A 15575-nucleotide genomic window follows, 5' to 3' on the forward strand; every position below is an offset into this window, starting at 1 on the left:
GGATAGTTAACTACTATTTAATGTAATGTCATTTAGTAATATAACCAAAAAGCCTATTATATGTGAGAGTGGAAAATGCCATCACGTGAGATTATTTAACTTAGGTTTACCGTAAAAATAGCAACTTCTTCACCATTAACTCGGTAAAGTAATAATACTATTAACACAACATAACATATAAACACAATTTAAACATATTTTCATAGTTACCAATAAAATATTCAATTGTTACTTATAATTTTTGTTGATTTAATGGCCTAAGATGGGCGTCTTGAGGACGTTGGTTGCGATTCACTCGTCCTTTATTTCTTGGCAAATTTTGCCGACCACCTCTAGGTCGGCCAACAGGCCGCCGTATTCGCGGCTGTGCGGCGGGTTGTTTCCTAAAATTCTCTTGGTCCATTTCTTCTGGTTCTAGAGGCGGATCTTGGTCCTCTTCAACCTGGTCTTGTGGACGGTTGATATTATCATGGTGGTCTCGAACAATTGGGTGTCGCCCTTCATGACGTCTTTCTCCGCGGCCCATTTCAGGTCCTTCGTAAGCTCCTTCGTAATATACGTTCACAGTAATATTACAATTATCCGAGATAGATATCAGTCTATCCATGTTGTTGACTAGATTTTGAAATAAAGACATTTATTATTTTGGTATTAACCTTTGTTTTACTTAAAGGTAAGACTATGGTAAATTTCATCCTGTATTGCTTACAGACTAAGAGGATTCATACCATTTACAGAAGGAGGCCTGGTTTTAGACTCATTCAGTGAGTCAGACCTCCTTGCGTAACACCTTAAGCCTGGCGTACTGTGTAAATGGTAAGAATCGTCCTAGTCTGTAAACTATGTATAAACTGAGGCTGAACTATCCCTTTAAATTTTAGGCGGTGGAAAAATTGGAAAAATTAGGGTGCCATAGCCGAGGGAAGAGAATGGAATAGTCTAGACCGAGCATGGATAACTCATAAGTTCATAAGAAATGTTCAACATTAGTTTGTAACTGGAGCTTGTCATGAAGTGGCCAAAACTGGACAATAACAGTAAACACTGATTTAAATAGAGATTGAACTTACATGGTAGCAGCAACAGTAAAATGCAAAGAATTCTTTTACACCATAAAACTAGCTAAGCCTAATCCTTCCGTAAAGAATGCGCGTGCTGAAATACAATATCAGTTGTCAGCACGCGCAAAGCTATAGAGCTATTTCAGAGGGGGTAATGGCTACGTCACCAATGCTATTTGCCCATTGTAACAGATCCATAGAAATATCTGGGAACTGAACCCTTGGCCATTCTGATGCTTCACTGGTATAATTATCAAGTTTCTCCTCGTAAGGATCGAAACCAACAAACTTTAGGAACTTTTTTTCATAAATTAGTTTGTCTTCATCAAGAAGCGAATCGAAATAGCCTTTCAAAAATTGTTTTGGCGTTTTAGAACTCATTTTTAAACTAATGTTCCGTCATTCTATAGAAAGAATCAACGGTATACTGAAAAATCGTCTGCTAGGTTTGGCTCACAGAAAATCTGGCAGCCCGACACCGGGTAGAGAACGGTGGATGAATTCAGGGGTAAAAGGCGGTCTCCCCCTTTTATGAAAACTATGAAATTCATTGAATCTCCCCCAAACGAGTGAATGGGCTTCTGAAGCAATAGATATTCTCGGTGAAGACCAAGCTGTGTCAGAAGAAATATTAACTAATAGAGTTTCTGTAGAAGTGCAATACCTATTTCAAGGTCAATTGAGGTACAGACCGTTGGTAACTTGTGGGATGATGCCGAGAAAGTTAGCATTGGGACAGATACTTGTACGGAAGAAAGTATCCAAACAGAATTGGATGACTTCTATAAAAAATAGTCACTTTGGCTATGAAAGACCACACTTATGCCGAGAAAGTTAGCATTGGGACAGATACTGGTACGGAAGAAAGTATCCAAACAGAATTGGATGACTTCTATAAAAAATAGTCACTTTGGCTATGAAAGACCACCCTTATGCAGCTTCATCACTACAATCATTGAGCCCAATACGTAATGAACCAAGAACAGCGGCTTTAACTTCTACACCCAAGGCAAATTTGAAAGGGCCATAAACACTTTTATCACCTTGTTTGAGCCTGATTTCTGAGGAGTCTGACAATTTGGAGCAAGATACTTTTGTGTCAGCTAATGCCCCATTGTACGAGCCCAGTTACGACAGTACTTCCACTTCCCTCTTAGAATCAGAAATAACTGCGAAAGAGAGCTTAGTTCAAGAAAAAAATACATAATTTTCGAGAGTCAACTTGATCAACTGCTATGTCGAGTACGTTGCCATGAAAATAATTGTACCATCCCAATAGACGTTTCTGAATCGTTAATGAGTGTAAATGAAGGAACTCAATTAACAATTAAATTAATTTGTACAAATGGACATGAGGGTATTTGGAAATCACAGCCCTTGTTGGGTAAAGTGCCTGCCGGAAACTTGCTTTTAGTTTCTAGTATATTACTCTCTGGGGCTACTTTTCACCTAGTTGATTCAATTTTTAAATTTATGGGATTGGTGGGTATTGGAAAAACCACCTATTATGATATCCAGCGTAATTTTGTAGTTCCAGAAATAAAGAGAGCTTGGAGAAAAGAACAAACTGAAGTAATAGAGGAGTTAAAACAGTGTCCAGAAATAAAAGTCTCTACTGATGGCCGTTATGATTCACCAGGCCATAATTCAGAATATTGCACTGTAACCTTAATGGAGCAAAACACAAACAAATGCATTCATTTCGAAATAGTCAATAAGGCAGAAACCAATTATAAATCAACCAACATGGAACTGGAAGGCCTGAAAAGGTGTTTGAGAAAAATGTATGACTGTGGGGTGAAAATTGCTAACCAGTGATCGGCATATACAAATTGGAAAATTTCTTAGAGAAAATTACGAAGAAATAAATCATCAGTTTGACGTATGGCATCTGTCTAAGAATCTTCGAAGCAAAATTAAATTAGCTGCTCGTAAGAAAAAAACGAAGACTTAGATCCATGGGTTAAATCTTTGAGCCGGCACTTGTGGTATTGTTCGGAAATGTGCAACGGCGATGTTGATGTTTTAATAGACATGTGGAAATCTGTTTGCTTTCATGTGACAAATATACACACCTTTCCCAGCCTCCCACATTTTCAATCCTGTATCCACGAAAAGTTATCCCATGATGCTGAAAGAAGGAAAAAGTGGCTTGAAGCGGACACAGATCCTCACGATGCGCTTGTGAATATAGTCCACAATAAAAATCTTTTGAAAGATTTAAAGCAAGTAAATGCATTCTCGCACACTTCATCTTTGGAATCGTATCACAGTTTAATGCTGAAGTATTGCACTAAACAGCAAGAATTTGACAGTGAGGTAATGGAAGCTAGAACGATGCTGACTGCGCTGGATCTTAACTTCAACGTCACCAATACGTAGTTTTGGTGAGCCAATAAGATAATTTAATTTTTTGGTTACGTGTTGAAGGAAGGGACTATATATACTCGTCTATGAGTCGGACTGAAGTAAGGGCCAAACATTGTTTATTCCGTCTTAAAAAAAAGTATGTCTATCCCTGGTCATATTTTCCTCATTTATTACTATTTTGTTCTTATAATCCTTAGTTTTAAAATAATAATTTAGAAAATGTTTGGATCTAGTGTTCATTTTACGTAGGCCTTAAATTGTTTTAAGTTAATTTAATTTTCACTTTGAGTTCCCGGCATTTTTTTTTATTTAAATTCCACCAGGAAAACCCAAAGTGCGAGTTTTTCGGGGAAAGACTCGTAAATCCGCCAAAGTGCGGGTTTTTTAGGTCGAATGGGATTGAGTACGACATTTGGTACGGCAAAACATTGACTCACAACGGGTATTTTCCGAAACGCTGGAAGCGCTACGGGACAGTTTGAAAGGCTTAGAAGATCGGAAATATTCCCCATCTTCATCGAAAAGTTCCAGCGAACATTCAGATAATGAAAACTCCCCTTATCGTTTGAAACGTCAATAGGGTAGCAATCGGCAACAGTGACGCCTTTCAATAAGTTTTTTGTTACTCTATCCACCATCTGCGGTACACACAATTCAGCAACTACTTTACTGGCGTGGAGGACGTCTTTGTCGTTTGTGTCTAATTTTTGAAATTTTGTCTTGGTTTTAGCTTTGAATTTTTCGAAATCATGCTGATTTTCAATAAAATGATACAGGAGTTTGAGATCGATGTAGAACTCGTCTAGGGGTGCGTTTCTACGGCATACGCTTTGAATTTTATGATTAAGCGATTCCAGGCGGTTATTTGTAGTATCTCCTAAATTAAAGTGTTGTCTTCGGTAGCACAACACCCACATTTCCTTTATAGACAACCAGTTGTCTTGAAGATATTTGACGAACGCTGGTGCAGATACTAACCGTTCATCAAGGAGCATGCACTCAACGTTTTCTTTGTAAATACCTTCCGTCAAAAACGGATTTATGTAAGAAGAACGTTGAACGTAGCAAATCCACTACTCATCCTCGTATACTTTGAGAAACTTCGTCTGCTTATATTTTGACTCCACCCACAAATTCTGTGTATAGCGACTTCTAGAGATCGAAATGTCATTCTTATCTCTATTTTCATGGTTAAAAATTTTTTCCGAAATTGCGCCAGTGGTAAAAAAGCAAAGTGGACAACAATGCGATATAACTCCCGATTTAGTGGAATTAAATTTTAAAGTTAAGATAATAAATAATTGATATTTCTTTTTTAAGTATCAAGTTTTCTTTCTTTGTACTAATATTATTATTGTAGTACAACTATAAGTTATTATTATTTACCTGCTTATGAAGTATCCATTCTTTTGAGATTATAAGCCACTCACATCAAAACATGCAAAGTTGTCGAGGATGGGTAGTGAATTTGCTACAATAGTACAAAGAAAGAAAAGCTAGATACTTAAAAAAAGAAACATCAATTATTTATATTCTTAACTTTAAAACTTAATTCCATTAAATCGGGAGTTATATCGCATTGTTGTCCACTTTGCTTTTTAACACTGGCGCAATTTCGGAAAAATATTTAACCACGAAAATTGAGATAAGAATGACATTTTCGATCTCTAGAAGTCGCTATATACAGAATTTGTGGGTGGAGTCAAAATGTAAGCAGACGAAGTTGCTCAATAAAGTATGCGAGGATGGTACTAGAGGCTAAAGCTACGATCCGACGTTCTTAGTACATAAATCGGTTTTTTCTTCCGTGAGTGAATAGGCAATTTTTTGTGCATATTCCTTAGTTGCTAGTTCCACTACCTTTGGCAATTTTAACAAATTAATCTTGGCTTTAATTGCCTTTAAGACATGTAACAAACAAATTTCAACCAAGGCTCCAGGAAAGCAGTCCTTCAAAGCGTTAATTTCTGATAGGTCTTTATCAACCATAACACTTTTTATCTTTGACCAATTTTGATTATGGGTTTTGAACGTCTCGAAAACAGTTTTCACAGATTGTGACGTTTCCCTATACGATAGCCAGAGCCACAATTTCGTTCATTAGATTGCCATCCACAATCATGATTATGTACAAAGGCATTTTACAATAGTTCAGAGAATATGAGTAGTAGAAACTACTTAGATATGCAGGCATCCAAGTTGGCCGCCACCCCAAGATGGCGGCTATGACATCATCCACCCAAATATTGTGCCATTTTACTAAAAAAATCACGTGTTTCTTAAGATTGTCAATGGCTCGATGGGTAAAGGCAGGGTTTACTGTTGCGGTAACCAAAAGGAGACAAGTTCTAATCCTGAAAAAAGCCATCGAACCATTGACAATATTTTTAAATATAAAATAATGTAAGTCTAAGAAAGTAGTGTTAGTTTACCAACAAGCGTTAGTTATGAATGGCGACTTTTTTAACTTTAGCCTCTAATACATGTTTAGATATATATCCAAAAATACTTAGTCGAGTTTTAAAAATTATTTGCATCAACCGTTGAACTTGAGTGGTGAGTATGAAGTCGGCTTAGCGGAAATAATTTTTCCAAATCACTGGGTGAATATAAGCGAAGATTTTAACAAATTTGAAATTCAGGTGACACGTGATGCAAGTCGTGACAATCATGTGGCTGTTCGAGAGCCTCTTGAATATCATAAATTGGAGTTACCAGTCAATCGCTATTTTAAGGCTTATGAGTACGAACTTCATAAAAATATTGTCGATATGTTAAATGATGATATTAACAGCCATCCGTATTTAAAAAAATTACTTTTTAAATTAGTTAATAAAATATATTTTTATTAGTCTACTTATTATTGTTATTATTTATTAATTGCAAACCAAATACTGCGTTGTTCAGTAGTTTGAAGAGATCCTTCTCGATGTCGTCTGTAGCCAATTTCCTTTTTTCAGTGTTAAAATCGATGTACTCCTTTAGCCAAGCACCTTGCACAAACTTTAAGATGGATTTTGGTGATTTTTAACCCTTTCGATACGTAATACTTCGAATTACGATAATGCACCACGTATCTCTCCTTGTTGAATAGATTTGGGACTAATTTTGGCAAAGATTCCTTAATTTTTATATTCAAGGATGTCATCTGGTTCTTGGAATATTCTGAGAGCATCTGAGGTTTTATCGTCATCGATTCCGGAGCCAATGGATAGCAGTTATGTTCATTGTGGAGTGATTCGGGGTATTCTAAATCCACTTCTACTATATATCCCTCTGGTGCTGTATCCGTACACTCTAAAACGTCACGTTCGGAATCCTCCGTGGGATGAACCCATCGGAATTTTTTCATTGGTAATGCGTCTCACATGACCGTCCCGTAGAGGTTATTGCAATTTGCTGATATGGTACGTTAGTCGCTATCTCCAATATTAGTTTGATTAAAATACATACCCAGATAACATATGTATCCTTCTGGTTTCGATTTATCATATCCATCTAGATATGTATTATTGGCTTCTGCAAGTCGGTGACTTATCATTGAAACTCCCCCTCGAATTCCCTTTTCAATAAAGAGGTGCATATCTTCGTCCAAAAGTAGATCTAACCGCACTTTTGTCATGTGTAGAGCCGCTTGCCAAGCGTAACCGGGACCGGTATAGGAGTGAGCTGGATCAAGGTGGTAGTACGTCAAGCACATTTTCCTGAAGTTCTGGAAGACATCGGCCAAAAGTAGGGTGTCAGACAAGACGTACAAGTTGTGGTACTCCCCTGTAAAGATATGGTTTAGTTATTTTATGTAATCTTCTCTAACAAAATATATATCTACCTAAATTTTGAATATTGAATGCTCGCCACACGTTTTGTGCGTGAGTGTAGTCGTCTTGGCTCAGGGGTTCGTCTGTTAAATCGTTGTGGAAACAGTCTATTGTGGGTAGTTGTTTCTCAAGGAAGCGCTCCTCTGAATCCATGTACGAGTATGGATACACCCCCTTTCGAACCAGAAATGACTCCTCCGTTGGGTTGAAAACGGAGTTCAACAAGGGGAATTTAGTTTGCCCCCTTTCGCTACGTTGGAAACTAAGGTTTCGAGGGATGCGGGAAGGAAACGAATGCTGTCGATGAATCGAAGACTACCGAGGGAGAATGAAATATAGGTCTCGCTATTGGATGCGATACAGTCAATCTTCGTTTCTTTAATAATGGCGATATGTTGCATTATAAGATGCGCGTCATATCTATGGATGGAAATTGTTGTATATAGAGAAACCAATCACACAAATAACAACAGAGAATTAAAAAAAAATACCTGCTAAGATTGTGCATGACGACTGGGATAAATTTAGGCGCTTTTAACTTGAGGTTACATGCTTGACATGCGCTCCCCCTATATGCGCCTGTATAGTGGTCGTGATCACGTGTTTTCACAGATCGTTCTGTGAATGGTTCTTCGCAAACGTAGCAACAAGTGGATGCTTGAAACGCCGCCTCCTCATCTGGTGTTAGTTGCATCGGGATGTTCACTTTCAATTTTTCACCTATAACGTCTGATTCGTCCAAGAGCATTTTTAGAAATTTGATGGCTCCATCATCACCTCTATTTGTCTCATGTTTACGTGATTTCCTGAAAATAAATTATGTATTAGATAAACCGAAGTATGTTTATCGAATTTTCATCTAACCTGTTGGACCGATGATAACATATGAAAATCCCCATGTTTTATGCAAAGCCAAGGTCGTTGTCGATGATAGTGACGTGTCAGGCAAACATGTTGAGACTTTTGAAAGTAAGGACTCAAAGTACGCAACGATAATATATGGAACCTGTAAAGGAATAATAGTTGTACACACACACCATTAATTATATAAATAGCTAAACAAAGAAAAATAAATACCATTTGATTCCATCCGAAGTTTTTGAATCTTAAAATAGGTTCGTCGTGTGGCATAATCACACGTTGTGGATCATGAACATTACACTCACGCACGTGTTCTTCGTGGGTACGAATTGATGCGCTTCGTTTTAAACACCGACGACAGTAAAATGCCTGATGCGCGTGTTTGGTGAAACCACTGAGAAGGCGACTTAGGTTGCGAACCTATCTTTGGGAACTTGTCTTTAACTCACGTAACGTGGGAAGTACCCCTTTTCATTTGCGAAAATATTTATAGACAAATTGTTCGCCTCCTCAAAACGTTTAAGTTAAAACGAATCGAGTTCAAATGGGAATGTAATTCCACACAAGTTTAGTTCATTCTCGTACTGTTGATAATGGGCGATACGAGATGGGTTGCCTACAACTGGGTGGATTTTGGCAATAATCGACCATAAAAAACACTTATTGTCACGCATATCTTCCGGTTTAACGTTCACGGTAGCCCTTTTGTTTTCAATTACAGACGGTAATTGGAAATACGTTCCACCTACTAGCGGTAGGTATTGGATAATGTTAATTTGAATGTATAAAATACGGTCAATCTCCCAACCACTCCCCTTAGACTCGAATGCATTCAAAGTTTCGACTATTTTATCCCGACTGGCGTTGACCTGTCGCGGAATAACGTCTGGTGATATAGTGGCGTGTGTAAACCCACGAAAGTACGGACTAATTTCAGTCACAGCGCCCGTGTTCCGTAACTCACGCGTGTATCTCGCGTGTACAACAAGGTACCATTTAATACCTTTCTTCTCACTCAGTTTGTTTCTTACGTAACCCTATAGCTTTCCTCTATGTTCGTTTATGAACAAAATAGGGTCCGTTACGCTATATAAAAATTCTATGGGGTTTGCTTCTCCATTAAATTTGCTTGTAAAGGGAGGAATGGGTAAGGCTCTATGTCTAGAAGGTGGACTTTGATTGGGTCTAAAATGAGGGGTTCTGGTAAGATTTGTAAGATCTAGAGAGGGAAAGTTATTTATCTCTTGTTCTCTTTGGGTAAGGGGAAACAAAGGGATCTCAATTTTTCTTGAAAGGAAGTTTCTTGTTCATCGTTTTGTCGAAATGGAGGGAAAAGAGCGTCTTTCTCAAGTCTCGTTGTCCTCTCAATAGCGGGAGTGTGTAATTCTTTCGCTATAGTATTAGAAGGTTCTTGCGAAAGAGGGTCATCGTTTATTGGGGGAGGTAGAGTGACTTTCTTCATTCTTTCATGATTAATTGGGTCATAAGGGGTTGACGTTAATATAGGTCTTGGGGTAATTCTTTCCGTTGGGCAATTATAATATTCTTTTCTCTTGGAATGACGTTTCAAACGATAAGGGGAGTTTTCATTATCTGAATGTTCGCTGGAACTTTTCGATGAAGATGGGGAATATTTCCGATCTTCTAAGCCTTTCAAACTGTCCCGTAGCGCTTCCAGCGTTTCGGAAAATACCCGTTGTGAGTCAATGTTTTGCCGTACCAAATGTCGTACTTCATCGTCCTGGGTTTTGTCGGTAGGGGAACGTTGGGCGGAAACCACTAAGTTTTTAACACCATTTATCAAAATATTTAAAATCGTATCTCTGAATATTCATATCGATACCACACTTACGATAATGGATATATACAGGAATAGATCTGACGAGTCTAGGGTTATTTGCGTCATTGTGATTGCTCAAATTTCTTTTTATATATATTTTTTTTCAGTTGACCTATCTTAACACATTTAACATAATCAGACTTTGCTCTTTAACGATTAGAAATCCTTAAACTTGATAAGATTTCTCAGTTTCGAATCCTGCCGACTGCGCCAATTTATAAGCCTTTTTGTTCGAAGGTAATAAAGTTTAGATCTTTGGTAGGGGGAAAATCATAAAGATCCAACCTTCGTTACTTCACACCCTTGGTCCAACCTCGAGTATACTCATTAAGGGAATCATTGCAGTTAGTAGTGGCGAGTGAGTTATAAATATAAACGGGGTGGCTCATAAAATTTTTGGACCAAAAGCGTATCCGCGTTTTGTATGTCAAAAGAGTCAAATAAGATCAGTTGCAAAGAATCAATATTTATTAAGATAGAAAAAGATAACTTTGGACCTAAAAACTTATGTTTAAACCTATTCTGGTAGGGGATATTAATTTCATTAGTTTTACTTACATCTTAAATTTCTCTCGAATTTATAACCTTGATTAGCAATGACTGGAGTTCCCGGGGTCTTAATTTCTTTTAGGGTAATACCTCCTTCTGCCATTTACTTGAAAATATTTAAGTTAGGACCAAATGTAAATTTAGCGCATGCATTAAAATTAAATTTTCTTTAAAAAAATCTTTTGTAAGGGGTTATTAAGGGGATTATTTCTTAATTATTCATCAATGTCGAAATAATAAAATTGACAATTCTCAATTGCAAACAATTTTCCGTTAAAGTTTCTATTCAAAAAATTGATCTTAGATTGTTTCTTACGGTTTTTTGGAGTCCGATGAAGATATATAATATTTCTCTTTTTTTTTCTTTCGCGCACTTTCACGCACTAGGAATGTCCGTACTCCGGTAGGGGTAAAGAATTACGGTATGATAAAATTTAGTGTGATCCGAGGTTTAACCGCACAGGGCTTCGCCGTGATATTTTTATCTCGAATGTCGTGAAGAGCCCCCGGAATGGGCTTTTATCCTTTTTACCAATGGGTTCTGAGGCAGTAGATTCTGGACGAATCACGAGGCATCTTGATGACGTTATGAGTTTAAAACTAGAACTTTCTGGAAAACCCATGCACGTAGTTTACGTAGGCCAATGCTTGATTTGAAAATACTGCTCTGGTTTTGCACGTGTTAATGCTGTAGCCTGGTACGGGGATTTTGCAACTTTCTGGAGTTTACTGTCAATCGTGATATGTGACTTCTACTCTATTTAGTTTGGAAACTTGGAATTTCACGGGCTAGTGTAATAATTCAAGGTATAGTGTTAGGGATGTTATATTAATTATTACAAATTAAGCACAGGAGTAATTAATGTAATTTAAATATTATTGAGTCATGTAAAGGGAAAGCGATCCGTGTAATTTAGGTAGGTGGTATTAAATCAATGTTTATTTAGGATATTAAGGTTAGGTTTATTTAATTCTTCAATTTATTATGTGGAAGGAAACTCTTATCCAAATTTTAATATGAAAATCATAAACGAGAAAAACAATATTTAAACAATTAAATTTAATTAAATGAAAGATATTTCGTCTCAGATAGAGTCAAAGAATATTGGTTATTAATTAGGAGAAGGACTTTATTTATAACATAATTGTTCAATTGGCGATTGAATGAGAACAGAAATACAGACGTGGCTCTACATGGGATCTCAGAACTTTTAACGGCGGAGAGGGCACGAGGCGAGGCTAGGCCCATTTTTGTACATGTTAATATTTTTCATAGGATTTCTTTAAAAGTTGAAACGTTTTTTCGGTAAGCAATTTAAAACGGAAAAATGAGATAAAACCGCTAATTTTTCTAAACAAAAAAAAAGAAACACAGCTAGCCACTATGTTAAGCCTAGATGTATATTTCGCGTCTTTTGAAACTTCCCAAGTATTCCTCCGCGCATGCTCAATTTCTCATATGCTCGTTGGAATTTCGGAAATCCGAATGCTGCGAATTACGTGTGTGCAGTTGAAAAAAATTATCCGATGCGTAAGATCCGTGCGGTCCGTCCGATGATGTTAGATGTGCGCTTGCCTTTATAGTTACATCGAAATGGTCAATACAAATATTTTAGGTCGAAGCCAAAAGCTGATGATGCCTGTGATAAGTTTTTTATGCATTCAATATAATGAAGGTTAGTATCCACATGGTATTAAAAGTATTTTTTGAAGCTCCAAAATATTTCTGCAGTGAGTACTCAGGTTGAAATAGCGAGACGCATTAGCCGCAAAAAATGATCCACTGACAACTTTGACAGTCAAAGGTGATATTTCCTCGGGAGGTCGTCTCCATTGTGACATCTCATAAATAATTTGCTTGGCCCTTGGGTATTGATTTATACTGCGTAATCTTGTGCTCCATGATATTCAAGATTCTATGAATAATATAGAAATTCAATCCATATTTTTGGCTTTTAAAATAGACCTTATTCAAAAAGAAGGAGGCCACCTTATCGTCTGCTTGATATATGTTAAGACGGAAACTCCGGAATTTATGTGGATCCAAAGACGTTAGATAGAGCTTCAAAGTTACCAGTCCACCAAAGCCCATTGTTTGAAGCCATATTCAACGTCTTTTGATCCTTACGACATAGTCTTAAATGGGTAATGAAATGATCTAACAACCATTATTTTCGATTTAAAATGATAAAACAAAACGTAAACGAAACTTACCTAACACACCATGGATTAACTAACGCTAACTAGCCTTAACATCCTTTTGTTTAGTGGAGTCTAAATTTACGTTTACACTATATAACGTGGAAATTAGGGTGGCGAAGCGGTTAGCTCTTTCGCCTCGCATCAGGAGGATCCCGGGTTCGGTCCCGGATTGTGACACCGGGGAAAATCATGGAACAAATCCTTCTGCGTTGAGTTTTTAAGTTCTCTCCCCACTTGTTAAAAGGAGTTTTCCTTCGCGGTCTAACCCGATTTCTCCTTTCCATCAAAACTTGCAGAGGTTAACGGTAATAGTTAGTATAGGGCGCTGTGGGTTAGCTGTGGCATAGGGGCTAGACACCACCCTCCTATGCATTGTAAAAGGACCCACCTCTAAATAAGCCACACGCGTAGTGTGGAAATCCATTCAAAGACAAAAGCTTTGATTATTATTATATAAATGTAGTAAAGCTGAATTAAAAAGTAAACACCCAATTTGAAATAATAATATCAAAAGAGGTTTCTGGAATATTGAGATGAGACAGAGCTTTATAGCTACACAACTACAAAAAGAATCGTAATGCCGAAACATATTTAAAATATTTTCATTTAGAATTCTGCAAAAAGAAATTGTTATCATTATGTAAGAGATCTTTTCATCGTACTCAATTTAGATTAACTTTGATACGCTTATGGTGTTTGGATTCAGATGCAATGTTCATTACTCGTTCTATATTAACTTCGATATGCGTATAGTGTTTCAATTCAGATGAAATCTTCATTACTCGTTCTACATAAACTCCTACTTGTGTCACTTCAAAGAAAGAAGTTTATCTTAAATAATTAAATAAATATAATTGATAATAATTATTTTATTCGTCAGTATTTCACATTAACTATAGATAAATACTGCGTTGTTCAGTAGTTTGAAGAGATCCTTCTCGATGTCGTCTGTAGCCAATTTCCTTTTTTCAGTGTTAAAATCGATGTACTCCTTTAGCCAAGCACCTTGCACAAACTTTAAGATGGATTTTGGTGATTTTTAACCCTATCGATACGTAATACTTCGAATTACGATAATGCACCACGTATCTCTCCTTGTTGAATAGATTTGGGACTAATTTTGGCAAAGATTCCTTAATTTTTATATTCAAGGATGTCATCTGGTTCTTGGAATATTCCGAGAGCATCTGAGGTTTTATCGTCATCGATTCCGGAGCCAATGGATAGCAGTTATGTTCATTGTGGAGTGATTCGGGGTATTCTAAATCCACTTCTACTATATATCCCTCTGGTGCTGTATCCGTACACTCTAAAACGTCACGTTCGGAATCCTCCGTGGGATGAACCCATCGGAATTTTTTCATTGGTAATGCGTCTCACATGACCGTCCCGTAGAGGTTATTGCAATTTGCTGATATGGTACGTTAGTCGCTATCTCCAATATTAGTTTGATTAAAATACATACCCAGATAACATATGTATCCTTCTGGTTTCGATTTATCATATCCATCTAGATATGTATTATTGGCTTCTGCAAGTCGGTGACTTATCATTGAAACTCCCCCTCGAATTCCCTTTTCAATAAAGAGGTGCATATCTTCGTCCAAAAGTAGATCTAACCGCACTTTTGTCATGTGTAGAGCCGCTTGCCAAGCGTAACCGGGACCGGTATAGGAGTGAGCTGGATCAAGGTGGTAGTACGTCAAGCACATTTTCCTGAAGTTCTGGAAGACATCGGCCAAAAGTAGGGTGTCAGACAAGACGTACAAGTTGTGGTACTCCCCTGTAAAGATATGGTTTAGTTATTTTATGTAATCTTCTCTAACAAAATATATATCTACCTAAATTTTGAATATTGAATGCTCGCCACACGTTTTGTGCGTGAGTGTAGTCGTCTTGGCTCAGGGGTTCGTCTGTTAAATCGTTGTGGAAACAGTCTATTGTGGGTAGTTGTTTCTCAAGGAAGCGCTCCTCTGAATCCATGTACGAGTATGGATACACCCCCTTTCGAACCAGAAATGACTCCTCCGTTGGGTTGAAAACGGAGTTCAACAAGGAGAATTTAGTTTGCCCCCTTTCGCTACGTTGGAAACTAAGGTTTCGAGGGATGCGGGAAGGAAACGAATGCTGTCGATGAATCGAAGACTACCGAGGGAGAATGAAATATAGGTCTCGCTATTGGATGCGATACAGTCAATCTTCGTTTCTTTAATAATGGCGATATGTTGCATTATAAGATGCGCGTCATATCTATGGATGGAAATTGTTGTATATAGAGAAACCAATCACACAAATAACAACAGAGAATTAAAAAAAAATACCTGCTAAGATTGTGCATGACGACTGGGATAAATTTAGGCGCTTTTAACTTGAGGTTACATGCTTGACATGCGCTCCCCCTATATGCGCCTGTATAGTGGTCGTGATCACGTGTTTTCACAGATCGTTCTGTGAATGGTTCTTCGCAAACGTAGCAACAAGTGGATGCTTGAAACGCCGCCTCCTCATCTGGTGTTAGTTGCATCGGGATGTTCACTTTCAATTTTTCACCTATAACGTCTGATTCGTCCAAGAGCATTTTTAGAAATTTGATGGCTCCATCATCACCTCTATTTGTCTCATGTTTACGTGATTCCCTGAAAATAAATTATGTATTAGATAAACCGAAGTATGTTTATCGAATTTTCATCTAACCTGTTGGACCGATGATAACATATGAAAATCCCCATGTTTTATGCAAAGCCAAGGTCGTTGTCGATGATAGTGACGTGTCAGGCAAACATGTTGAGACTTTTGAAAGTAAGGACTCAAAGTACGCAACGATAATATATGGAACCTGTAAAGGAATAATAGTTACACACACACACCATTAAT

The 15575-nt window shown here is 37.4% G+C and overlaps 3 protein-coding genes across 3 annotated transcripts; all 3 read right to left on the reverse strand.

Moving 5' to 3' along the window:
* Positions 1–112: 112 nt before the first annotated feature.
* LOC149677953 (uncharacterized) lies at positions 113–10854 on the reverse strand. The gene is made up of 2 exons (XM_089837466.1): positions 10509–10854; positions 113–615 (listed from the first exon to the last, which is right to left on the reverse strand). The coding sequence occupies exons 1-2, from the start codon at positions 10600–10602 to the stop codon at positions 233–235; spliced, it is 477 nt and encodes a 158-aa protein (XP_089693592.1). The 5' UTR covers positions 10603–10854; the 3' UTR covers positions 113–232.
* LOC149677954 (uncharacterized) lies at positions 6844–7402 on the reverse strand. Its single transcript, XM_089837251.1, has 2 exons — positions 7261–7402; positions 6844–7202 (listed from the first exon to the last, which is right to left on the reverse strand). The coding sequence occupies exons 1-2, from the start codon at positions 7400–7402 to the stop codon at positions 6844–6846; spliced, it is 501 nt and encodes a 166-aa protein (XP_089693377.1).
* Positions 10855–14125: 3271 nt separating the features above from the next.
* LOC149677955 (uncharacterized) lies at positions 14126–15279 on the reverse strand. Its single transcript, XM_089837423.1, has 3 exons — positions 15142–15279; positions 14543–14846; positions 14126–14484 (listed from the first exon to the last, which is right to left on the reverse strand). The coding sequence occupies exons 1-3, from the start codon at positions 15277–15279 to the stop codon at positions 14126–14128; spliced, it is 801 nt and encodes a 266-aa protein (XP_089693549.1).
* Between the last annotated feature and the right edge of the window lie 296 nt (positions 15280–15575).

This window comes from Phalangium opilio, unplaced genomic scaffold, assembly GCF_054372755.1.
Source record: "Phalangium opilio isolate 3A_F unplaced genomic scaffold, DU_Popi_V2 ptg000043l_1, whole genome shotgun sequence".
Lineage (NCBI taxonomy): Eukaryota > Metazoa > Arthropoda > Arachnida > Opiliones > Phalangiidae > Phalangium > Phalangium opilio.

What these genes read in the sequence shown, in the direction of transcription:
- LOC149677954 (XM_089837251.1), bottom strand. Translation starts at nt 7,402, where the DNA reads ATGGATTCAGAGGAGCGCTTCCTTGAGAAACAACTACCCACAATAGAC. An exon ending in ATTCAATATTCAAAATTTAG is followed by an intron (nt 7,203 to 7,260) that starts GTAGATATATAT and finishes ATATCTTTACAG; the next exon opens with GGGAGTACCACAACTTGTAC.
- LOC149677953 (XM_089837466.1), bottom strand. Translation starts at nt 10,602, where the DNA reads ATGGCAGAAGGAGGTATTACCCTAAAAGAAATTAAGACCCCGGGAACT. An exon ending in ATTCGAGAGAAATTTAAGAT is followed by an intron (nt 616 to 10,508) that starts GTAAGTAAAACT and finishes TTCAAAATCTAG; the next exon opens with TCAACAACATGGATAGACTG.
- LOC149677955 (XM_089837423.1), bottom strand. Translation starts at nt 15,279, where the DNA reads ATGCTCTTGGACGAATCAGACGTTATAGGTGAAAAATTGAAAGTGAAC. An exon ending in AACCATTCACAGAACGATCT is followed by an intron (nt 14,847 to 15,141) that starts GTGAAAACACGT and finishes CTCCCTCGGTAG; the next exon opens with TCTTCGATTCATCGACAGCA. An exon ending in ATTCAATATTCAAAATTTAG is followed by an intron (nt 14,485 to 14,542) that starts GTAGATATATAT and finishes ATATCTTTACAG; the next exon opens with GGGAGTACCACAACTTGTAC.